The following is a 26,443-nucleotide window of genomic DNA, read 5'->3' as shown; positions in this document are numbered from 1 at the left end:
ATAATCAATCAATAAAACTGCTATAACCTTGACATGACTTCCAGCTTAGGTGCTTGCCTCATTTGCAACGGGAAATTGGTGGCACTCAAAGCGAATCAATGGCAGTACATCCTGAATGAAAATATAAAACTGGATACATCAAAGCCATAAAAGTGAATCAATCAATGGAGAACGAGTGGGAGTACAGCTAAAGCTCTAAATAAATGAATACAAATATGCATCTTATGAATCTCTGTCCGATAGATCATCATTTACATTGATAAATACTAATTATTATGGACAGAATAGTAGTTCTACTGTAGGTCATATCTTTATCAGATTCATAAATGTATAACTCGCTTCTTGGCTTTAACTTTAAGTAGAATCCTTTCTGTCCCACTGAATGCCAAGCGCTCCAATCACCTACAGAAACTTCCCAAGGCAGTGAATAAATTATAAACCGCTTTTTAAAAAGTTTTTCGCATAAAAAATGAAACATAAGCAATAGAGAGAAAAGAGTTGGCGACAAAAGACAGCAGAGATGTAGACAAAAGCAACAGAAAAGTGTGGCAGGAGGCAAAAAAAGGTGCGAGAAAACAGCAAACTGAAAGAACGGACTGAATACATTTGTAATGCAATTTTTTCATCTGCCAATGAATATTATATTCGTCGTGTTATGGCGAACCGGAACACAAAACACAAAAGTCTCATCTCGGCGTAAATGCGTGGCCTTTGAGCCGGGGAGCACAAGTTAAGTCTTGATAAATTGCAGAAAGTGCCTGTCAGATGATAAATGACAATGAAATTGGCAAATTGTGTGACAGTTGTGTGGCTGGTGTTGCCCAAAAATATAACAAAAGGCTGGGACACCGCCTCTGCATTGCAGTCCTCGCCAGATATTTATCAGAAGTCCGAGTCCAAGTCCCGAGTCTGAGTCCGAGTCCAAGTCCATTGTTCGAGGCACTTGAGAGATACTTGTAAGTACATGTGAATCTAAGTATAGAGACTGTCGGAAGAGAAATTGGTGTTTATTGTTTGGGCAATTGCTGGAATTAACAAATAAATCGTCCTGCCAGTACTGGCTTGTTGTTGTAAAATAATTACATTGTGTTTGTGAGTGCGTATTTTTGGGCCAAAGAAGAAAATCTACCAACTCCCACAGACACACACACCCACACCTGCCTTACATAAGCCCTAAAATGTATGCTACGATTAAGCCCAGAACACGCATAGGAACAGTATCGAGAAGAAAAGGAAATACAAGTAAAGAAAAGAACTGAGAAAAACCTGAGCCAGAGCTGAGGAGAGTGGACAGACAGGTACGAATGTTTGAGAGAAATTGATTTTCTTCGCCTCGCGCGAATACAAATGTATTCAAATGTGCTCAACTGGGCGAGAGTAATGTGCCTGGGAACACGGGCGAGGCGGGCAGTCCGCGGAGGTAGCTCCGCCAGAGCTCAGCCAATTGGTTGACTGCCCCTTGGAGGCGCATGCGTCGTATCCTGCGCCGTGGAAAGCTCACGTTCTGCGGGCCAGGGGCAGCGGACGGAGACGCCTCAGACATTCCAGGCTGAATACCGACAAAATAACGGTGTATGCAGAGAGCAGCAGAGCAGAGCAGCAAAGCAGAGCCGAGCAGCAGCAGCAGCAGTGGCAGAGCCAGCCCCAGTGCCAGACAGAAGTTACCTTTGCTCCTGCCCGGACGATACAACGCACGTTGCTGCCTCGTAGTCGTTGTCTGTCTGTCGTTGTCCTTTGGTGGTGCTGCCAGAGAGATTTTTGCTTCTTGTTGTGTGTCTCCCCCCCGCCGCACGGTGTGGTAACGGTGAACGGGTAGAGTGTCAGTGTGTTCGGTGTGTGGATTGGCGCGAGCGTTTCCCTCGTTTTACATAACAGCGCGTCAAACGAAAAGTCGGCCCAAGAATCCTTGGAAGAAAGTCGCGCGCGCTTGAAAAGGCTCTGAAAAAACCCCCTTTGGAAAAGGATCCCAGTGCACGGAGCGAACGTGGCGTCCAACGAGGGCAACAGCAGCGCCGCGGGCAGTGGCGCGGAGTCTGCCGCCCTGTTCTCCAAATTGCGTAGCTTCTCGATTGGCAGTGGGCCCAACTCGCCCCAGCGAGTTGTCTCCAATTTGCGCGGTTTCCTCACCCATCGCCTCAGCAATATCACACCGAGCGACACAGGTAAGCCACCAGCCAACAGCCCCCTTCCCTGCCCCGCACCCTGCGAGTGCCTCTGTCATTTATTTCGAGTGCTTACATAACGTGACGCCTCTAAAACTGCATATAATTAAAACTAAACAACATCTCGCCAGCAAACACTACAGTAGAATAGCAGTTCTGTGCAAAGAGTTTCGTCCTCGTGCTCGTGCTCGTCATCGCCTCCTTCCTACCTCCCAGCGCTGTCCTTTGCTATACCTATATCTATATATATAGCGTATCACATTTGTATATACTGTATAAGGTGTATGTGTCTGTGTGTCCGGGTGTGTGGGCCTCGACACTTGCCACATTTCACAGGGTAGACACATTTTATTTATGGCCCAAAAATGAGACTCTCGTAGGTTCGCTTTTCACTGAATGGACGGAACGCAACGGAACGAACTGGAATGGAACAGTCACCGTTAGGCTGTCTACCTCGTGAGCTGCTAGAGCGCCTTCTTATGTAACACGAACGAGGGCAAACCAGGTGCCATGGCAAATAGAAAGCCAAATCTAGCGAAAAACTCACTTGGTATTGAACTGAGGGAGTCGATCAAAATGTTCTTAGTTTTAAGTAGAATGGTCCTTTATTTAAATTTTGAGTTGGCATAACAATTTCATAGGTACATTCCGGATAGAATATGAGCTCCTCCTTGAGGAACTTTCTTTCGTGCTAAATTAAGAACTAACCTCGGAATCGGATGACTTGTCATTGTCATATTTTATATAAGGTTTCTTTTGAAACACCTGGGGCTAATGTATAGAGTTATTTCTCGAAACGATGATACCGAAGAACTTTAGGGATTGTGGAAGTGTTTTAACGTGAACCATGGGCTGTGTTACACATCGAAGTCGAAGAAGATCCATAATATTCTTAGATTATATAATACTGCAAGCTCACGATGTTTCAAATTCTAGGGAAGGCACCCGAATATACTTCTTTAATCAATCATTTCTTTGCCAAATCGATTTCGCATACTTTCTGCACTTTTAGGCCCTCTTGAACCCATGAATAGCCGTAGCCAAGGCACAAATTACTTAACGATCTTTGTGCTGGCTGCAGATGGTGTCATACTTTCTTGCGGCCAGCAATTGACAAACAATTAGGCAAGAAACGCCAGCAGATTTCTTTATTAGATTGCGCAGACTAATCAAATTTGTGTCGGTTGTCCCATTAAATCATTACAACTCTCGCCTTGGCTCGGGTCTAGTTCGGGTTCATCAATGTGAAGGCACCATCAGCCAGCCACCGACCATGCGCCTGCCACCTGCCACAGAGAAGAAATTTTGCCTGGTAGTGCGGCTGCTGCATAATGAAGGCAATAAATATAAATTTCACACACAAACATAGGCAGCCACGACACGAATACAAACAAGAGAGCGCCGTTGTCATTAGATTGTTTGCCTTGTAGACGCGTTTGTAGCGCTGATGTGTTCATAGCGGTTTCATGTCAAAACAAAGGGGGCGCACCAACCACTTCCACATCCTCCCAACATCACAGCCACCACAGCCTCAGATCCAGATTCAGCCCCAGACCCAGCCACCGCCTGAGGGGATGGAAACGCCAGAAACAAAGGCTGGCAGGAAGGTAGCTCGTAATAAGCTAAACGAGAAACAAGTAACGCATTTGTCTTGATGCTGTCTGATAAAAGTGTGCCCGGGACCCCGAACAGACCTGCTTCTCGAGGGTTGCGAACATTGAGCCATCAGAGGCAGAAAGTGGGGCGATTCCACAGGCAGGGTAGGACACGGAACAGGAGCAGGAGTAGCGACATCAAAAGTCGTAAACCGGGCGCTGATGGTGTTGTTGATTGCTCCGCATTTGCACGGCTACAAATGGTTACATTTTCTGGATTCTGGATTTTCGATGCTTGAAATTAGCAATTTGATAGAGGGACAGGACAGAACAGGACAGGACAGGCTCCACTATTAATCAAAAACTATATATACTGTATGTGCTTGGCCAAAACTTGTGGACCCTGAGAGAATTAACTGTCGAATGGAAAACTTCTTAGTGGGAACATAAAGGTAATTTATTTTCTCGGTACATACAAAGGGCCATAAATGCGCCAGGTCCAAGTAATTTATGTGCAAATCAATTTGTAATCCGAGGCTAGAAGCTGACCACGTTAGGGGGGCTTTGTCGAGGACGAGCAAAAGTGCACATGTGTGCGAAAGACACGCACATTAGACACGCACTCGCACTCGGAGAGAAAAAGAACATTTTGAGAGTCACTCCCTTTATTGTAGACAACTCCCATTGTGCGTAGTTGGGGCTCCAGGCTCCACCCGGATCCGCCCAGTTAATGTTTTGATTTATAGGCATCCCCACGAAGAGTGCCACGATGCTCATACGCCCCGCGGTCCCCATCGGAGCATCAGAGCCAAAATGGCGCCTCAGCGCTGCCTTTTGTTTTCGCCTCTGTATACGAGGAAGTTTTGAAATGGATCCTCGGGCTAAGTGGCTGCTGGTCCGCTGGGAGTTGATAAAAGCACATCAGCATCGGCCAGAGCAACAATAAAAGCAGGGAGCCATCCTCTGAAGAGGGTTGCGGACACGGACACATTTTGTCTTTGCCGGAGAGGGTTTTTGTGGACCTTAAAATGGGCATTTTCCGTTTTGCATTTTCCGTTTTCCATTTTCCGTTTTCGTTTTCGAAACTTTTGCAATTAACAAATGCGCAAGCCCCTGGCCAGGCCTGGATGGTTCAGTTAACCCAGTACAAAGGCAATCGATACAAGACAAGACAATTAAACTTGAAACAGAAATGTCACCGAGAAAACACTTGGCAGTCGAAAAGGGGGCTAAGGCTGCAAGTAAATCGATCCGGAGTGGCAGGCACAAGGTGAGGTGGCGCCTCATTAGCTGGCCACAGTTCATTAGATACTTACAATTGGGTTGTGGGACTGTGAGGGTACCACAAATATGCGCACACGCCTCAGCAAACCACCCATACAGCCAGAGAGCAGCAAAGGTTGCGATAGAATCGAACACAAGAGAATGGTCTGGTAAACTCTTGTATCACACTGTCGAATGGGACCCCTCCTCAGACCCAGGCCAAGCCCAGACCCAGAAGTGTGGCTATAACAGAACTTTGCCGCATCAACCCTTCGCAAGGCCGCCACTTGAACAAAGCAGCTTACAACACTTGCGGGGAGTTTTACAAGCCCCGTCAAAGGAGGGTTTGGGCTGCCATCTAGGGGGTTGGGGAGGTCGAACACTTGTGAGGATTTTCCACTGCCTTTTGTCAAGTGGCAGGCAGCGTGAGAAATGCGGCTTACCATAAATATTATGATATATTTTATTTGCTGTTTATTTAAGCAAACAGCACCCCGCACCCCGCACACACACCGCACTATCCCCTCAAAAATCAGCAGAGGACATTTCTCTAGATTAATAATTTTAATGATATACATAAAACGGAATATCTGTTGCCCTGGCAAAGCTCCCAAAAATGTCCGTCATTTTTCCTGCCTTCTCATTGTGAATGCAAACAGGCCGGCCTGGGCTGGGCTGGGCCGGGCCAGGTCGGGACCAGAATGTTTGCTATATTGTATCGCCTTTTTTATGTCTTACCCTTCAGGAAAATGAAATTTTATTTTACGCTGATTACCTCGTCAGACAGACGACGGCGGCACACCCACCACACCGTCCACGCCCCCGCAGAGAAGGCAGCCAGAAACAGAACAAAAAAATTGAATGTAATTTCATTCCCCTTTTCCGCAGGGAAAGCAAACAGCCCGAGCACTGTTGTTGGGGTCTTCCTGTGGAGAATGTGTATGGCGGCAGCAGGCTGCGAGGGTTCCCATGGCAGCGGGAACCGAAAGCGGCAAAAGTCGAGGATCATCTTTGCTATGAAGTGGGTGAAACTCTAAGCCCCTGAATGCTGGGAATTTCCTTTACTCTATTTCGCTGTCGGAAAATCCCATTTTGGGGCTAGCGAAAGTGCACTTTGTTGTCTGGCGGCAGCAGTAGATTGAATTTCCATTCGGGCATCCATTCAAAGTCGTCAGAGAAATGCTCATCGCTCATCTTAAAGCTGCTTGAACTGAATATTTCATGTGGAGACAGTCGTCTCCGGTCGGAGCACCTGCAGCCCAAAGCAGGTCGAGCCCCAGGCAGTACATTAATAATGCGGCATAGAGCAGAAACTAAAGATGCCTGCCCTCGCCTTCCCCCATGCCTTGCCATAATTTACTGCGGTGGAAGCTGCATAAAATATGAATGCTCTGTCGACTAATTGAGCCAGTCGGAAGCTGCTCCTTCTCCTGGGGTTGCCGCATAACATGAAAAGGAAACCAAATAGTGCCACAGCCACAGTGTGAGCCAGAAACTGAGAGCCAAAACTCAATGCTGGGAAATTCGTCAGCTGTCCGCACGAAGCCCTTTGCCAGACAGTGCGGAAAAATCAATAAAATTATAAAAGCGTGAATACAAATTATGCTGCGTGTGTGCTTAGACCCGTAATGTTGCACGGCATTGCCTTTCCTTTAGATACGAGTATTTTGAACGGTGTGTTGCTACAATCAACATGTAGGCACACGTTTCTGCACTTGACTCGAGCCGCTGCCGACGAGCTGCTGGCGAACAACCCCTGGTTCAGATAAAAGCTCGCTAGCGCTAGCCACCCCCTCCCACAGGGTCAAGTGCGACGGCCACCCCACCTGGCCCAGGCCCCACAGTGCTCTCGGGCCTCCCCCCAGTCCCATTATGGTAGTTAGGGGAAGCTCAAAAATTAAAGTCTCTGGCAAAAAAAACTCTCGCACACATACAGCCACAGAACATAATTGACTCACGGACATTACGGGGGCTGTTAGTATCTGTACGTTGGTATGATATGTGCATGTGGGGTGTGCACCCGCCCTCGATCAAGGCAGGACCCAAGGCTGATGAGGCGGCTGGGGGTACCGGCGCATATACACGAACGTGGTCATGAAAATTTAATGATAAAACGAAATGTTTTTGTTACGTCTCGCATACACCAAAGCACGATGAGGGGGCGGCTCTGCCCTGGGCAGGGGGCAGGGGGCAGGGGGAGATGGATGGCTGGAGAGGTAGTCATATTTATACCCTGCACACGTCGCATTTTCGTGTTTTCCGATTGGGGGTGGCTGGTCCTGGCCCTGGGCCGGCCAGGGCGATACAAGGTAGATAAATGTTGAAATTGGATCAGCATTGATAGCCAACACGCACCAAACACTATAGAGGAAGAATCTTTAAAAGCGTGAATCCCAAATGATGAAAACATACACTTTTCCTGGAAAAAGTGTGGATCCTGTGTTGGGCTGGGTTTTGTTTTCTTCTTTCCTGCAGTTCAAGTTCTGGCCCTTGCGTGCGGGTCGGTCGAGTGTACGACCTTTTTGTGCGGAAAAGCAATAATTATAATTACAGCAGAGCGTAGGCTTCGTGGTTCGGGGTTCAATGAGTACAACCACGTGGCCGTAAGGGTCCTCCACTCTACTCCACACCACTTCAATCCACTCCGTTCCACTCCACTTGGGCTGGGGACAGACTCCACCCGGGTAAGCCCATTTGAATGAATGGCCACATTTGAAGCGAATTTGCCGCAAAATCCAATTAAAATAATTGCTTGATAATCATTGCTCGACGGCGGCATATTCAATGACTTAATTGTAGAATGTACTTACTTTTTTCGGTATTTGTTTTATGATTGAAATGTGTGTCACTCGAAAAGAAAATGTAATCTTATGTAAAACCGAATCCGAATCCGAATCGAATGCTGTGCGCGCCCATGCCACGAACTAATCCTAACAATACAATTTCTGTTCACCAGCAGGCAGCCTTTTGCAACACAGAAACAACATTTCAATCATAAAAGCAATCGAATTACTAAAAATAAAAATACTAATCAACTGAATCCTAGTTAGCGGGAGGATGAGAGCGAGCGAGTGATCGCGAGGATTAGAAGAGATGGATTATTCATTAATTAATGAACGAAAAGACTAACGAAATCTTGTTTCTGTGTCGTTAAAGGTTGTTCACTGGCATGCCCACAACTCGTTCAACTACAACTACAACTCCAACAACCACACGAAAACATGTAAAACACCACAGCAACAGCAACAGCAACAACTACAACAACTACAAACCACCTCAAAGCATAAACAAAAGCAAAAGGGAGGGCAACTAGCAAAGCGGAAACGGAAGCAGCCATATTTGTAGCCAGTGCTAAGCAATTTCCGGCTGTGACCATGAATTTGACAGGCCTCGAGCTCCACAGAAAGCAGCATTAAAGCAGAGAAAGCAGTAGAGGGACGGTAACTTCTGAGTACAAAACACAACAGCAAACAGGAAGCAGAAAGCAGGAAGCAGAACGAGAGAAGGAGAAGAACTCATAACACACCTGAGAGATTAAGTAAGAGCAGCTAGCAATATGGCCTCATTCCAAATACCTGTAATCAACCTGGAGCTGCGCGAGGTGAAGGAGATCGTGTGGGAGAAGATCCAGGAGCCGGTCAACCAGCGCCGCCTTATTCTGGTGATCGTGTCCATAGCCCTGCTGCTGGACAACATGCTCTACATGGTGATTGTGCCCATCATACCCGACTATCTGCGCGAGATCAGCAACTTTGACGACGGCCCGACGCCACCCCCGCTGCGGGACAACGTAACGGGCATGATCATACCCGTGCACCACGATCACCACGGCCAGGACTCGGCCACGGGCCTACTGTTCGCCTCCAAGGCCATCGTTCAGCTGATGGTCAATCCGTTCTCGGGTGGCCTAATCGATAAGATCGGCTACGACCTGCCCATGATGATTGGCCTCACCATCATGTTCTTCTCGACGGCCGTCTTCGCCTGCGGCAGCAGCTACAGCGTCCTGTTCTTCGCCCGCTCGTTGCAGGGCGCCGGCTCGGCGTTCGCGGACACAGCGGGCTTGGCCATGATCGCCGATCGCTTTACCGAAGAGAACGAGAGATCGCAGGCGCTGGGCATTGCCCTGGCGTTCATTAGTTTTGGCTGCCTGGTGGCACCACCCTTCGGCGGAGCACTGTACCAGTTTGCCGGAAAAGAAGTCCCTTTCCTGATCCTGGCCTTCGTCTGCGCCCTTGACGGCGTGATGCTGCTGCTAGTGATGAAGCCCCTGAAGGAGCAGATTAGACAGAGCAAGGAGGTCCAGGATCAGGTAATTCCCATCTGGCGCCTCCTTATGGATCCCTACATTGCTGTGTGTGCCGGAGCACTAACCATGTCGAATGTGGCCCTGGCCTTCCTGGAGCCCACCATCTCGCTGTGGATGGAGGATACGATGACCACAGACAACTGGAAGATCGGCATGGTCTGGCTGCCCGCCTTCTTTCCGCACGTCCTGGGCGTGGTAATCACAGTGAAGATGGCCCGCAAGTATCCGCAACACCAGTGGCTGATGGCTGCCATCGGGTTGGCACTCGAGGGCTTCTCCTGCTTCATCATACCCTTCTGCACCGGCTACAAGATGCTGATGCTGCCCATCTGCGTCATCTGCTTCGGCATCGCGCTCATCGACACTGCCCTGCTGCCGACGCTCGGCTACCTGGTGGACGTCCGCTACGTGTCCGTATACGGCAGCATTTACGCGATCGCGGACATCTCATACTCGATCGCTTACGCCGTTGGCCCGATCATCGCCGGCGGCGTGGTGGAGGCTATTGGATTCACTGCGCTCAACTTCATGATCGCCTTCTCGAATTTGGCCTACGTGCCCGTACTACGCAAGCTGCGCAACATCTACGACTTCAAGCCCTTCGAGAACGAGGCCAACATCCTGATGCAGGATCCGCCCAACAAGGAGTACCAGACCTACGTGATGCACGACCAGAAGCCAGTCGAGGGCGAAGTCAAGAACCACCTCGAGTACGGCCAGCAGTACCAGCAGGAGCAGGAGACCAATCTGGACGATCAGCAGTACGAGTACCAGCAGCAGCAGGGATACCAGCAGGCGGGCGGCTATCAGCAGGACCAGGGCTACCAGCCGGGATATCAGGAGCAGGGCGGCAGCTACTCGCAGCAGGGACAGCCACGAGTGGCCAATCCCTTCCAGCAGCAGCAGCAGCAGCAACAGCAGCAGCAACAACAGCAGCAGTCGCAGAGCAGAGGTCCAGGCGCACCGGCGAATCCCTTCAGACAAGGATTTTAAACTGTTGTCTGAGACAAAGCCTAGATCTAATTAATGTTTTCATTTGTACATCTCTGTTTGCAGTGTTTGCACAGTTCGTTCGTTATTCGTTTGTTTATTTGTTGAACCTACTATATGTGCATATGTATGTACATATAGTATATATATAATTCTATATACACAGACATACAATAGGCAAGTGGTACGTACACTATAACAAGCATGACATGCAGATAGTTAATACAGCAGCTAGTTAATGCCATGCACACAGCACCAACGTTTTGTATCATACACGAAGTTGAAAAAACTACATATAGCAGCGTATATAGCAGCTATATAGAGCGGCCCGGCCCGATCGGGACGCCTATGCCCTATACTCAGTACTCAAGCAGCCGTTTTCGTGTCTATCAGTCAGTGAGAAGCTAGAGAAACCAAAGTCAGTCTTAGTTAGGTATATTAATGGTGGGAGCAGGCCCCGGCCTACCCATATATCAAATACATACATATATCAGATACTATATACACACAGATACATATACATATATACACATATATTGTATACAATTTAGTCGTAAGCGGCTTAGCTGGACCCGGACCACTCTCACCCAAGTGCCGCCGTCCTACAGGCAATGGCATCCATATCGCAGACATATCACAAGATGCACAAAAATCGAAATCCTACCCCCGCCGCTGAACAAAGGAACTCTTTCGGTTGTCATTGTGGCGGACCTGGGTCCGAGAGTGGCTTCGCGACCAGACAAACCATATTATTTCCGATTTAAACCAGAAGAAGAGGGACGTGAATTTGAGTTTAGTGTTTTCGCAACATAAGACACAACCAAGGTAACGATACATATCAGAGTCTCGATGGCTCGCCTGTTAAAATTACCAAAAGTGATATTACTTATTGCTACTAGTCTATACATACATACATATACATATATATCTTATCATATCGATGACATACACCCCCTACTTTTAGGTCGTACATAGACTGTACATAACTTATACAAAAACCAGAAATTCGAGACCCGAAACCCGAAACCGAAGAAATCAATTTGAAATTATTCAAAGTTTCATAGTTACCTACCAATCAATTATTATTTGCTTAATGACTCTATGGGCAATGCGCTGGTTCCTGTTTCTCCGATCAGGGGACTGGGACTCGGCCGCCATAGTAGATCATCTATAGCATAGCATAAATGTGTGTACCTTGTCTATAAGATAAAGTTAAACGAAAAGCTAAACCTAAAGATAAACGATTATTGTATGCATATAGTAGTACTCGTACAAAATATTTGATTCATTTCGAAAGCACCACTTTTTTGAAGGCAGTTTACTGTCCCTATATTATACACCTTTTAGTGGAATCTATATACATATATAAATATATATATATATATCGATAAGCAAACTGATCATTTATATACATACAACTATGCATACGTATGTGGATTTCAGCATATGATTATTGTGTACATTTCTCAAATGTGTTCTAGTCAGCAATTACAATTACGTATGTATATCTCAGACTTTCTATATCGGTGAGCATATCAGTGAAACGGCCATTTTGGAACTGCTATCAGAAAATATATTCATATATATCTTATGAATTACAAGAGCAATTGGTTAAAGCAGCTTGCCTACATAGGATCTAGCATATAGAAATACTCGTATACACGTGAAATGCACTGATTTTCAAGGAACTACTAGTTTTGTTCTAGAAATATTGGGAATGAAGAAGATCTAATTTGGATATGGAAATCGTTTTTATGTTTCGGTATTCTGCTTATAATTGTATCTATCATATTCCCACTTTTCTTATGTAGTTCCTAAATATTATTTTTTTGTTGATTTTGTATTTTTTAATAAAAATTATAACTCTATAAAAATTTTTATATTCGATTTAGATTTCTTTAGTGATTGATTTTCTTAAAGATCTGAAATACTTTATATATTTTGTATATGCGTATTTCGATTTATACACATCATATTTTCAAGCTTTTTGTTCCACATTTCACAATTTCAATTATTTTACAGAGAAAAACTAATACACAATTCGAATATACACACAGTTCTACATATTTACAGAAACTGTAGAAATACTCTTAACTATAAAATGAATTAAACTCATGAAAAAATCTCCCATCAAAAGTATCAATTAAAAGGAAGGACAAAGGAAGAGGTGAGGAATAGAGAGCTAAAGCAAATTAACATATTTATATATGCAGATATATACATATATATATATGAAGAATAGAAAACCAGTAATTAAAATAGTCAATAAAGAATATAGAATTATGTACCATACTATCAATAGAATGTTTGTTTAAGTAGCTAACAATAGAATTTTAAATGCGAGTAACCACACAAATATTTACCATAAACATAAATGTAAGCCCCAAAAGCAATATTTCTGAAAGATGCCTGGATAATAATCCAAAGCTTCCATCGGAGTCATGACCATGTATTCACTTCTCTTTCAAACTTTCCTTCGATATATTCGAATATTCATTTTCTACTCTTCTGAATTTCATATGGGGCCGCGGCTGGATTACAATTAATAGATGCCAGGCAAGGGCAGAGGGCATAATGTATATGAAGAATCTTCCAACTTGGGTTTACAGATATTTCTACAAGCTAATAATAACCATCGCATCATAGTGTAGTCAACCCAGTACTCCTGGGTTAGGGTCGATAGTGCCGGAAATGTGTAATAACTTACAAAAAGAGTAAGTGCGTCGGGAGTGCATCCACTAAATGTGTTGCAAGCATATGAATATAAATATAAATACGAGTATAAATTAATAAATATGTATGATAAATTAGTATATGATTATATGAAAAGGAATACAAGAAACGATGAAGTTATACTCTGCGTATTACAAGTGTTAAATGTTCAATGGCATTATATAAATTATATGAATTATATAAATAAACATAACACAACTGTGCGCTATTAATAATTAACGAGAAACTAATATTAAATATCTAAAACAAAAAGGAAATTACTATACGATATAGGTATATTCTTTGGGCAGCAAAATCAGTTCGTAGCACAGAAAGATAATTTATATTTTTTCGTAAATGTATAACAAATGCCTCTCGACAGTTTCTATGTGTTGTGTAAAAGTTTAGAAAATTTTAATGTATCCCCTAGAAGAAATGGAATGAGTTTGTACGCAAAGACAAAGACACAGACCCACAGTTCAGTTTTGTATTGTATATAAGACATATCGTTAGCTTCGAATGTAATTTTTGGTCAGAGTCAAAGTGTAAGTCAAGGTGTTTCAAGTACATACCATACTCGTACATAATCGTATACTTATACGACTTGTATAAGCGAAATTATAGGAAAGTCTTTGAAGTTTCGTTTCGGCTAATGTTATAGACGTTTCTGTTATATATTAAACAACAATAATTATAATTATAAACAGTGGAAACTACAAATTATACCAGATTAGTAAGCAGAAACAAAAAAAAACTCTTACTCTAACTCTAACAAGTATCCGAAAATCCCAGTTCTGTAATCTGTAAAGTTGCTGTTCAATTTCCAAGTCTATCCATCTATATTCTATACGTAATTATGTTTGTATCAGATGAATATCGACAGACCTTAACTATCCCCAAAAATGAAAACTGAAAACTGAAAACTAAATGCTATGCATATCAAAACGAAAGCGAATCAATGATCGAATAAATAGCTAGAGCATACAATATTTTCAAAGTATACCCCCGAAATCTCTTCTATAATCAAATGTATACAGAATGGTATAGAAAACAGGAACTGGTTCGGCCTGCCGACCCTCAAAATATCCTCGAAGTACGGCGGTTCAGTGGATATCCAACCACCAGTCATATATATGTCTGAAATTTGACTTAAACTGGTTTCACTTTTGCTGGACATTTCAAGGATATTTCTTACCAAATAAAAATACAGAAACCACTCACACATTCGACATGAATATATGAATTTATGACCGTATTTGAGCTGCATCCAATGAGAATTTCAAATTTCTGGGCGAGTGCTTCTGGCCAAAGACATATGTTATGAATTGTGAATTGAACCAACAACCAACAGCAGCTATAACCGAATGTATAAGCACTGGCAAGAGCTATAAAGGAACGATATTGAATAATTACAGAGCGACACACACCAACACACACACACACACACACACAAACTCCAACAAAAACAAACATGTACTATTGAAATATAATTGTTAACCATGGAAAAAGTGTCTTTCAATGGCGACAGAGACGCAAACGGACAGCTCATCCGATCTATTAGCAATTAATGAAATTAATTAGCTAATGAAAGGCACGGAGATGAGCATGTCCGGTTAAGGCAGGGAGGGAGGGAGGTAGGTTGGCTGAGGGACCTTTCAAGTCGGATAAAAATCGAGCCACATTGTACATAGATCGATTCGAGTAAAGGTGGAGCGAAAACTTCAGCACGATTCTCTCCCTGTTTTTGGGGGTTACTTTGCAGTTCCCGTGGACTGGGATATTGTGTGCGTGCCCTGGGGCCAGAGATTCGTGTGGAAAATGATTTTATGTTTGCAATTTCCATTAGCAACTTTGGGCTGCGTCACGAACAGCATACAGGAGGAGGCTGGGCAGGCGGGCAGGCAAAAAGTTTCTTACTTTTCTGGGGGAGGATGTGCCCTCAGGCTAAACCAGAAACCACAGCCACAACCAGAGGTGTTCCGATGTGTGTCTGTGTGTGTGTGCATATCTTTTGGAAAAGTTACGAGAAACTGGAAGCTAAGCCGCAAACAGGGCACCAAGTCAATGAGTGCCAGTGGCAGCAGTGGCAGTCGCAGTCGCAGTCGGAGTCCTGCTCCCAATTCCGGCCACAATTGTTTCAGCCACAATACGTTAGCAATTTGCGCTTTACGCTTGTTTCAATTCGAACAATTACAAAAATCTCCAATGCCTCAATGCGGCAGTTAATTTGAGTTTGGCGCACAAAAGTATGCCAGGCATTTTCCGAACAGAAACGGAAAATAAAGCCAAGCGAAGACAGGCCACAAAAGCGCAACGAAGTACGGGCAACAACAGCACAGCCGCTAAGACCGTAAAGGATTTACGGCTCAATTGTGATGTGCGTGCGGAGGGCGACAGCGGCGGACAGGACAGGACAGCCACCCTTGAAGGGAATAAAGCCCTTTACGAGCAGCCAAACCGAACAAAGGAGGAAAAACTCATTCATTCATCCATTCATTCATGGCTTGCTTCGACAATGTTATGACCCTCTTCGAGCCCTCATCCAGGAACCCAGCATCCCCATCCAGGGGACCCCGGTCTGGTACCAGCTCCAGCACCAATACTGCGGTTGGGGTCACAGCTTGTTCCGCTGGTGTTTTATGTAGTCGGAACGTGTCGCGTCCCTTTCCCTCACTCCCGCCTCACGCCGTACTCCGTTTGGGTACGGATTTGTTTTGCCTTTTTAAATTCTTCTCCTTCATTTGCTTCGGTTAGCAGCTGCCATCCCATGCCGTTCTATGCGATTCCCGGCTACGTTCTAATGAGCTACGGTCTTGGGGTTGACTGTTGCTAAATTGGAATCATGCCAGCAGAAACATTATTTTTCATTGGGATTACATTTTTATCGCATTGTCTGACAGGCGGCAGCAGTTGCCTGTCGAGGCCCAGGAGAAATGGGATGGGAATTGTGGATGTGGAGGGGGCTATGGGTATGGGCATGGGCATGGGCATGGGCATGGGCGGAATGCTATGATTTCGAGCGTGATTTTTGCAGCTTAATAATGAGCCGCTCGGTTTACTGACGCGTTTTATTGGAGCGGCATTTAAAGAAGAGGCGTGTTTGAAGTAAGCCCCCGCTTTGTGAATGGCAATGTGTGAATAAGTATTCCCCATCTCTCCACCGGCTCATAATCATAATGCATCGATCTGCTTCCGCAAAGCTACGGCCCGGTCCAAGGCGAATCATGATTTGGCACAAAAACCCGACAGAGTCGAACAAATTGAAGCTGACAGAAAAAGGGGAACGATGCCTGCCTGGGGTGGATCCGGAACTGGGCTCCGTCTGCCTTTGTAATGGTGCATGAATATCTGATTAGCTGTCGGTCGGTCTAATCAGAAATCCCGGCCATCAATCAATCAATTGGAAAAGTGTCTATGTCAATGCATATAATTGAAGGTGATGCTCCCCGCTGGCTGCCTCTCGAAATCCAAATGGAACATGTTTTAAATTGCAGCCTGTCAGCGCCAGCAGCAAGGCACACCCAGGCCAGGACTCGTGCTGACGGTACAGGTAATGGCACCGTCGACAGCAATTCATACTTATTTAGCCTGGATGGATGGAAATCCTGTCATCTTTCGCCCTGAACGGGCCAGAAAACTTTGTAATTAGAATTTATATTTATGCTTCGAGAGATACAACTTTCACGGAGGTTTTTCTCTTTCTGAGTAATTGATATTTGCTCTATTAAGAGGAAAATATTAGCCAGATCCCGAAGGGCAACCAACCCCAAAGATGTCCCCAAACCAGAGCTTTAATTACTTAATTTGAATTCCTCTACGCCGCTTCCTAATACAATTTATTACAATTTGCAGATGGGTATGATGTGGCGGCTCTGCCTTGGCTGGTTTGTGGTTGGTACTGGTATTCGTACCAGCACAGGCAACAATGGAGCGAACGGACGCTCAAATTGCTGCCACGTGACTCCATTGTGTGATTACCTCCGCCAGCTAGTTGGCCTGGTTGGCCTGGTTGGGGCATCTTTAGCGAGATAATGAAAAAAGGATAATAAATTGCATTAAATATGACATCGTTGTGGGGGCGACGCGTGCCACGGCTAACCCCAGTTGGAGTAGGAGAGAATGGCCTTTCCACTCGTTTTCCTTTCATCCCGATATTGTCATAGAACAACTTTTATTAATAACATTATGATTGTCGTTGTGGTGCCTTCAAAAGGTGGGTGCGAGCTGACTGGCCATGTTATTCCACTCAGAAAGGAAGTGCTTCAAAGCGGTCAAGTGCTCGATATATGTACTTACTGGCTTTCCCTCTCAACTGACGACCATTTTTGATTAGATTTTTATACGCAGCAGAGATCCAGGAGGAAGCCTTTCCAACTTCAGATATTCAAACAATCTTCATAGCTAAAAATACAACTATCTTAGATTAAGTTTAGAATGAAGTACTCGGTATCTATTTCTCTTCTTTTTATTTGCTGATTGTATGTTGGAAATTGTCGGGTGATACAAAGACAGCGACAACACTCGTAAATCGCGCCGCAGCCTCACTCGGGGCCATGCGAACTAATGCCGGAAATTTGCTACACGCTTCTCGGGAAAGGGAGGGATGGTGGGGGAGTGGGAGTGGCGAATGGCAACCGGAAGTGCTTATACAGTTGAGTTACATCAATGACAGTCGAAAGTTTTATGGGGGAAATCTAGACGGACGGCCGAAAGGAAATGGACGAGGGTTTAAGCTCAAGAGTTTTCAGTTTCCTCTGCCCAGTTTTATTGCATTTCGCTAGCGGAAGCCTGGCCAAGACAATAAATGGCAAACTTGCACGAATTTGTCTGAATCCCGAGTGTGTGTGTGTGTGTGTGTGCGTGTGTGTCTGTATTCGGGTGGCATGTTATTGAGTTGATGTGGGGCAATCAAGGTTAGAGTAATTTGAACTTAAGATAAAGAGAAGCTAAACCAAGGGTTGTCCGAATCCCAGAAATGCGCCTTAGTTTTGTGGAATTTCTCTGCTCCAATCTCAACGGTGACGCATACGTCAATGGTCTTCGGCGGGCTGTCATTCCTAGACGATGATAACATGGTATTTCTTGGGATATAACCAGCTAAACGGCGACGCAGGCACTTGATATTTGTGACAGTGATTAACTAGCTTTCGATATCGGTGTCGGTATCGGTTTACCGTATGACACCCTCACTTAACCACTGAACAATGCAATTACACAACAATTAAATTTGTTGTTCAACAAGCGCTTAATCAACGATCGACTCGTGTTTGTTTTCTTTGTTCTTCTAGGATGGAGAGACTCGATTCTGTCGATTCCCAAGAAATGGCTCTCCACGGCCGAGTCCGTAGACGAATTTGGATTCCCTGACGTGAGTAAAATTGATTAAACAAATTCCAATTTCCTTTCGCTTTTTTTGTCCAATATTTGCCCAAAGGCTGAACATACCCGCTAGTCCCGCTACTTGAATAATTCAAAGACAAACTCGAACCGAACAAAGATACACACGCAACGCAGCGCAGTGCACACAGACCAGACAGACAGACTAATCCTGTTTGTTATAATTACAAATGCAAATAACAAGCGCTTTTGTACGGCACCAGTTTGGGGAATGGCAACGGCAACCGGCAGCCCGGCTGCCTGGCAACCAACCTGCGAGCCCTCCTCTCAGCCCACAACTTGGGCAAACAAACCTGCCAGCCCTCCCCTCGCACTCACACTCACCTGACAAAAAGCACAGCAGCCGCAGCAACCCCCAAAAAATACAGATTGTAAAGCGGCAAAGCAAAGGGGGGACAGGACAAGCTGACAAAAGCGAGTGACAGGATATGCAGGGTATTCGATGGGGCAGGAGCAGGAGCAGGAGTTCCAGTCGCTACCTTTGAAAACTGAGCTCGGGGAAGCTGGGAAAGTCAACGACATGCTGACACTTCTTCAACGTTTCGACGTTTCAACGTTTCGACTGTTTTTTGTTAAGTGGCAAATTGTGTTTTCCACGCCAGCAAGAACAAACCGAAGGTTGAAATATTCGTATTCGTAAGTTTCCCCATTTGAGAGCCCGAATGAGCTGCAACAGATTCATGGACATCGATTGGAATGCAGGGCTTTGTCCTCCCAGTGACTGGGGAATTTCAAGAGCAGAACTCTCAATTAAGATCACCGAGGGAGTCCAGGGGTGAATGAAAAGAAAGAAATTTCAAGCACTCAAGGACCGGGGGCGGACAATGTCAGATTCGTGCCGTTGCCATTTCTTTCCCTTCTTTTTGTGAGATTTGAAATTTAGTTCCCTCGGGGATAAAGTTTCTGTGCTGCCGCTGGCAGGAGCTGCCAGGAGCTAGCAGGAGCTGATAACTTTCTATTTGGAGCTCGGTAATGTCATGCATACAAATGAGGGAAATAAGGGAAATGGGCAAGAAGGAATACCCAGCTCGCCAAGTGCTTGAAATGACATGAAATGAAATGAAATTTTTGCAGGCGAGGACACCCTTAAGTTTACCAATTGTGAACCCTTTACCTTATCCATTGCAGACTCTACCCAAGATACCCGTTCCACCGCTGGAGGAAACGATGGCCGACTATGTGCGCGCCCTGGAGCCGATCACGACGCCGGCGCAGCTGGAGCACACCAAGGAGCTGATCAGGCAGTTCACGGCACCGCAGGCCCTGGGCGGACGACTGCATCAGTATCTCCTGGACAAGCGCGAGGTCGAGGACAACTGGGTAAGGTTTGCTCGGGAAACGGGATTGTGTTTGGCTCATTGTTCTGCGAACACTTTATTCAGGGAATATCGGTACATACATACATGCCAAAATGCTGAAAGGCGGAAGTACTGAACGATTGTTGTTTTCATTCTATTGAGTAGGGGGATCTTTGACGGTTGGGGGAGTGACTTCAATGTTCGGGGCAGTGGGCACGGGCGTAACTGGAGTAGGGACATTGCTCTCACCGGGGGAGGGAGGCTGGGGAATGAAGATGGTGGTGCCCGAAGGTGTATCATCGCCACTGTTACCGGCCGTGGTCGAGCCTGGTGCATCGGTGGGTGGCTCGGGAACGGCTGAGGTGGTGCTGGGTGCCTGGGTTGTTGGGGCAGCCGTGGTGACGTTGCCGGTTGGTGCGGCAGTGCTGGCGGTGCTGCCTGACGGTGCGACAGTGGTGGCGGTTGCGGTGGAGCCAGTGGCGGTGGAGCCAGTGGCGGTGGTAGCGGTGCCAGTGGTGGCTGGTGGTGCTGTTGTGGCGGACCCAATGGGCACGCATGTGGCATTGAAAGGCAGAGCAGAGCAAATAGTGGAGGGCAAGTACGACTCGCAGGGTCCGCAGGATTGCATCACGTAGCTGAAGTAGTTTTCGGTGGCGCAGCTGGTCAGCGAGCCATTTGTTCCCACGCTGCCACATTGGTAGTAGGTAGAAGCATTCTCGTAGTTGGGCAGCTTTATACCGGCTTTCGGGCAGACGATAGGATCGATCTTCTCGGTGTACACGGGCGTTCTGTAACACGTATTCTGGGCATTGACGGCCACAATGGCGGCCAGCACGAAGATCACTTTGGGGAAATGGAGATGAATGGATGGATAGTTAAGTCGAGAATCCTGTATCCTGTTGAGGCTGAGGCTGAGGCGAGAGCTTACCGGTTTTCATATTGCTGCTAGTTGGGGCTCGACTGACTCGCTCTTAACTCGGCTAACTGATCACTGATGCATTCCCAGTCCGTGGCAAAGCCTTTTTATGCCGCCGAATCGGGCATGTTAGACATTTTTAATCAGCCCGCTTCTAGATTAATTCATGTCTTCATGACAGGCAGGGTGCGAAATTAAAATCAGAAACGCCAAACGCCTCGAACGATACAATTGAACTAAAATGCGCCTTAGACCGCTCGCTTCTCTCTCTCTCTCTCTCTCTCTCTTTCCCTTTGGAAGTTTTGGTAATCTTCTCCACCTGAACGAAGATAACGAATGGCGGAAACTACTGGGGTATGACTCCGACTCCCTGCTCTGCAGGAATGCGAGTTGCCATGACAATTAGCATGACTGCGGAAGATCATCTACGAGTATTCTGGGAGCGGAGTGGGGTCTGGCCTGCGCAATGGCAATGACTTCATGGCTTTTCTGCCGAATTGAAATGCTTGGCACTTTATCTTTGGCATGGCACGCAGATAACAGAAGCGTTTCACACTGGGAATCACATTGTGCTCTCCGCGGATGTTTAGATGGTAATTTAAACGCTCGAGTGACAGATCCCTGATGCCTACAGCCTCCCTACCACCTGGTGACATTCAATGCTGGTAATTTGGTAACCCAATTAGAGGGTCGTGCCGTTCCACTTGGGAGAATGTCGGCTTTGACAGCTTGTTCCTAGCTGATGCCTTTTTTCATTTTACATTATCGGAAACAAATGTCAGCTGTGGGCCTATCGGAAAACGAGCATTCCGAAAATAACAAGAAATCGTGATCAATTAAAATGTTGACTCGACTCTCCTCCCCGATAAGGTACAACTTTGTTGACTCGATTCCCGATTTCTTTCCCCATTTCCAAAGTAAATTTGCCTTTTTGCCGGTTGCAGGTGGATAGATATTTAGTTAGTTTATATTGCTATTTTGAGTTGTGAATGGAACTCCGCTTGCTTTAACGATGGACATTGAACTGGCGATCCGGATGGGACTCTTAGGCCGTGGCTGGCTTCTTCTGGGCCTTGCTGGGTGGTGTGGGCTTCTTGGCGGTCTTGGATGGGATGGGAGCCACTGGCTTCTTGGCGGAAGTGGCCTTCTTGGCGGGCACTGGGACGACCGGCTTCTTAACTCCTTTGTTGGGAATAGGGGCGGAAGCTGGCTTGACGGCCGACTCCACAACTGGTGGCTCTGGGGCTGGGGTCGGGGGAATTGGGTGAGCCACAACCTCCTGCTCGGTCTGGTGCTCGTGCTCGTGGTGCTCGTGGAGCTCGTGGAGCTCGTTTTGCTCGTGGTGCTCATGGGGTCCGGCGATCTCATGGTGCTCGGCGGTCTCATGCTGCTCGATCTGGTTGTGAGCGGAAGTGGCGATACCGGCACCAATCACTGGAGGAGCATCCTCCACGACGGTCATTGTGATGGGGGCAGCAGTGGGCAGGATGTTGATTGGCGGGGCTGGCACATACTGGGAGGGAGAGGCGCACTGCTGCAGCACGAAGCTGAAGACCTCGCCGGCCGGGCAGTGGATGGTCAGCTGGCTGCCGTAGATGCCCTGGCACACATAGTACTCGGAGTTGCTGTGGTAGCTAGGCCAGCGGATGCCGATCTCGCCGCGGGCGCACTGCAGCTTGTAGCTGATATGGGCCTGGGCAACGGCTGCCAGGCAGAGCAGAGCGAGGGCAAATACTACAAGGATTGGAGGAATGGAGTCGGGAATGGTTTCTTAGATGTTCTGGATGGCTGGATGGATGCGACGAGTCCTACCTTTCATGTTGTGGCTGGCTGTTGTGATAAGTGGTCCGTTGGTTATCCGTGAATGATGAGGGGAGCTCTGGTACTGGTACTGTTACTGATTTCTGATCGGACCAGATGCCATTATTTATAGTGCTCAGTATCAGTGATCTATCGATCTCTTCGCGGAATGTCTGATAAGGTCTGATTCAGGTGTGATAAAAGTATGCCCCAGCATAGCATCGCATCGCCCCGCATCGAACGTTTCGCATCATTAAGCCCCACCCAGAGCTAGCTTGAATTTGGGGCCTAATTGAATTTGTGTCGAACATGGAACGGAAATGGCTCCAATAATATGGTTTTCATGTTACACCTCATTTGCACCCATTTCGCCCATGGCAGGCCTACTACTACTGGCTCAATGACATGTACATGAACGTGCGCATACCCTTGCCGATCAACTCGAATCCTGGCATGGTGTTCCCGCCGCGCCGCTTCAAGACCGTCCACGACGTGGCCCACTTTGCTGCCCGTCTGCTGGACGGGATTCTGGCCCACAAGGAAATGCTGGACAGCGGCGAGCTGCCGCTGGAGCGGGCCGCCTCGCGGGAGAAGAACCAACCGCTCTGCATGGCCCAGTACTATCGTCTGTTGGGCTCCTGTCGCCGGCCCGGCGTTGAGCGCGACTCCCAGTACCTGCCGTCGCGTGAGAGAACCACCGACGAGGATCGCCATGTGGTTGTCATTTGCCGCAATCAAATGTACTGCGTGGTGCTGCAGGCCTCCGATCGCGGTAAGCTGTCCGAGAGCGAGATCGCTTCCCAGATCCTCTACGTCCTGAGCGATGCCCCCTGTCTGCAGGCGAAGCCAGTGCCCGTTGGCCTGCTCACCGCCGAGCCGAGGACACGTTGGGCTCGGGATCGCGAGGCTTTGCAGGCGGACGAGCGAAATCAGCGCAATCTGGAGCTGATTGAGACGGCCCAGGTGGTGCTGTGCCTGGACGAGCCGCTGGGCGGTAACTTCAATGCACGCGGCTTCAGCGGAGCCACGCCCACCATGCACAAGGCCGGGGACCGAGACGAGACCAACATGGCCCACGAGATGATCCACGGCGGTGGCAGTGACTACAACTCGGGCAATCGTTGGTTTGACAAGACCATGCAGGTGAGCTTCTAGGGAGTACCCTTCCTCGAATGGATAACATTTGTTCTTTTCCGCACAGCTCATCATCTGCACCGACGGCACCTGGGGCCTCTGCTACGAGCACTCCACATCCGAGGGCATTGCCGTGGTGCAGCTGCTGGAGAAGATCTACAAGAACATTGTCGACCATCCGGACGAGGACAACGGCCTGCCGCAGCACCATCTGCCGCCGCCAGAGCGTCTCGAGTGGCATGTCGAGGGGCCGCAGCTCCAGCTGCGATTCGGCCAGGCCGCCAAGAGCGTGGACAAGGCCATCGATGATCTGGACTTTTATGTCTACCGCTATCGGGGCTATGGCAAGACATTCATAAAGTCGTGTCAGGTCAGTCCGGATGTGTACATCCAGCTGGCCCTGCAGTTGGCGCACTACAAGCTCTATGGCCGTCTGGTGGCCACCTATGAGAGTGCATCCACCAGGCGATTCTTGCATGTGAGTATTACGCTCTTTACCCACTTATTTGTGATGGTATTGGCGGATGATTAATGCTCGGAATATCGTTATTATTTGCTATCTTTCTATGCGGTTGCCAGGGACGTGTGGACTGCATTCGAGCGGCCAGTACGGAGGCCCTGGAATGGGCCAAGGCCATGTGCCAGGGGGAAGGCGCCAATGTGACGCTAGAGAGCGATCGCGAGGATGAGGAAGAGTCCCGCAAGGTCACGTTTAGCATTTACAGTGTGGGTATCCCCCGTTAATTCCATCATTCAACGAGGATGATATCCATCTCATCGTTCCAAATTACAGAAGGATCATCTGCGTGAGCTGTTCCGCTGCGCCGTGGCCCGTCAGACGGAGGTGATGGTCAAGAACATCTTGGGCAGCGGCATCGACATACCACTGCTGGGACTGCGGGAGGCCAGTGTGGAGGTCACCGGCGAACTGCACGAGCTGTTCACGGACGAGTCCTACAAGATCTCGCAGTGCTTCTTGCTCTCCACCAGTCAGGTAGTAACTTGCAGCCAGCTCCTGCCACCTAACCGCACCCGCACCCGCACCTTTCACTCTCGCACCTATGTTTGCACCACTTAATCAATTCTTGCACCACACCACAGTACAGTACAGCACAGCACAGCACAGCACTGCACAGCATTGCCCCGCTGCACAAGTACGTATCGGCTAGTCGAGCCCAGGCCATGGCTTGTCCCCCTCATGGGTCCCGTGTCCCTGTGATGTTAATGCGCCTCGTCCTCGCCAACAGGTTGCCTGCAGCACGGACAGCTTTATGGGCTATGGGCCCGTGACGCCACGTGGCTACGGCTGCTCCTACAATCCGCAGCCCGAGCAGATCGTCTTCTGTGTGTCAGCCTTCTACTCGTGCGAGGACACGAGTGCCTCCCGGTATGCCAAGTCGCTGCAGGATTCCCTGGACATAATGCGGGATCTGCTGCAGAATTGAAGGGATCGGAAGTGATCCACACGAATAAAACATAACATATCAGTAAATGTACCTTAGCAAGTTAGCAAACGAAACTAAATGTAAATCTGTGGTTATCTGACGTCTTGGCGTTTCATATGTGACCAAGCACCACCAAGCGAACCCACCCAACGAGCGGGTTGGGTCCGAACGAAATCGAAAACTAATGTCAATCATGATATCATATTGCTACAAACTGAAACCCATTGCTTTACATGCCCCCATGTCCCTACCCTAACCGACAAAAGTACTCCTCGTAGATGGTCGTAGAGCCACTCTAGTCAATTAAATGTTTTAGAGCAATTTTATGCGCGAAAAATCGTTAACGCTGTTATCTGAGTGTGTTAATTATGCAGCAATATATGTAATCGTATTGTAATCGTAAATATGAATTAGTGGACATTATCTAAAACTAAATTAGCCGAGCTTAACCTCTTGTTTACTGTACCCATAACCAGCTATCTAAGCAGTTTGGCCGTGCCGCCCACAAGTATACAATACTTTCGTTACGCGTTGTGTTCTTTCAGAGTTATCAACAAAATACTAAACCAACAAAACCAAAAAAAATACTATTGTATGTCTATGCTTGTTACTGAAAGTTTCGTTGTTAGTTCGTTTGAAACAATTATTATTAATCGTATATACACATATCTAGAGATATATATATTGATGTTTTAGAGAGCAAAATGGTATACTATACCCGTAACTAGAGGCTTTTTGGAGGAACATATATACATACATATCTGAGAAATACGAAATACGAACGTAGAGGAATTTAGAGAGAATCATTGTACGCGTATAGACTTGAGACGTAACAATACATATCAATAAATTTACATACGCCCCAGTACGGGTCTGAAACAGGGGAGAAGGAAGAATAAAGAAGAAGGAGAAGGCAGTGGAAATTATATACTATATAGGATATATATGTTTGTCTGTTCGAAATGTTAGTGACACGTGTGTTTTGGTAGTGGTGATTACCGATCACTATCAACCAATATTCTATACAACAACATATATATATATACGTATGTTATTTACATGAGAAATTATATGGAAAACTGTTAGAGGACAACCAGATACTACCTATAGTATATGTATATCAAAATAGTTGCTGTGTTCATTGTTGCTATATATGTATGTTTGATTATCGTTTCAACTATTAACTGTTAACTGAACTATCGCCACATATCTACCAGCTCAAATATGTATCTATCCTGACTATCCAACCTATCTATCTATCTATATGTTACGTTACTGTTTGTCGTTAAGTTTGACTTGATCTTGTTTCGATGTATATTGTATGCAAAAATTAATCACCAAAAATGAAAGCTAAATAAAATGCATTACCAATCAGGCGCATTCGTTATTCCTGACCTACAATTTGATAAGAACTGACACTGG

The 26,443-nt window shown here is 46.7% G+C and overlaps 4 protein-coding genes across 4 annotated transcripts; 2 read left to right on the top strand and 2 right to left on the bottom strand.

The window, feature by feature from the left end:
- Positions 1-1,945: 1,945 nt before the first annotated feature.
- ChAT (Choline acetyltransferase) lies at positions 1,946-26,395 on the top strand (the record flags this gene model as incomplete). Its single annotated transcript, XM_001358413.5, has 8 exons — positions 1,946-2,162; positions 18,320-18,399; positions 19,557-19,748; positions 22,824-23,585; positions 23,644-24,054; positions 24,156-24,302; positions 24,370-24,570; positions 24,824-26,395. Coding segments are annotated over 8 exons (2,208 nt in total), but the record flags the coding sequence as incomplete, so codon positions are not given.
- Positions 2,032-14,486, top strand: VAChT (Vesicular acetylcholine transporter). Its single transcript, XM_033377195.1, has 2 exons — positions 2,032-2,162; positions 8,177-14,486. The coding sequence occupies exon 2, from the start codon at positions 8,577-8,579 to the stop codon at positions 10,320-10,322; it is 1,746 nt and encodes a 581-aa protein (XP_033233086.1). The 5' UTR covers positions 2,032-2,162; positions 8,177-8,576; the 3' UTR covers positions 10,323-14,486.
- On the bottom strand, positions 19,773-20,786 carry LOC4801341 (peritrophin-55). Its single transcript, XM_001358415.4, has 2 exons — positions 20,655-20,786; positions 19,773-20,569 (listed from the first exon to the last, which is right to left on the bottom strand). Exons 1-2 carry the CDS (start codon positions 20,662-20,664, stop codon positions 19,881-19,883), a joined length of 699 nt encoding a protein of 232 aa, XP_001358452.3. The 5' UTR covers positions 20,665-20,786; the 3' UTR covers positions 19,773-19,880.
- Positions 21,581-22,565, bottom strand: LOC4801340 (uncharacterized). The gene is made up of 2 exons (XM_001358414.3): positions 22,455-22,565; positions 21,581-22,376 (listed from the first exon to the last, which is right to left on the bottom strand). The coding sequence occupies exons 1-2, from the start codon at positions 22,459-22,461 to the stop codon at positions 21,688-21,690; spliced, it is 696 nt and encodes a 231-aa protein (XP_001358451.2). The 5' UTR covers positions 22,462-22,565; the 3' UTR covers positions 21,581-21,687.
- Positions 26,396-26,443: the final 48 nt, after the last annotated feature.

The sequence above is a fragment of the Drosophila pseudoobscura genome, chromosome 2 (assembly GCF_009870125.1).
Source record: "Drosophila pseudoobscura strain MV-25-SWS-2005 chromosome 2, UCI_Dpse_MV25, whole genome shotgun sequence".
NCBI lineage: Eukaryota > Metazoa > Arthropoda > Insecta > Diptera > Drosophilidae > Drosophila > Drosophila pseudoobscura.
Note: the sequence above shows the minus strand (reverse complement) of the source record. Positions and strands in the feature narration are given on the sequence as shown.

Coding starts and splice junctions, on each gene's coding strand:
- VAChT (XM_033377195.1), top strand. CDS start 8,577: ATGGCCTCATTCCAAATACCTGTAATCAACCTGGAGCTGCGCGAGGTG.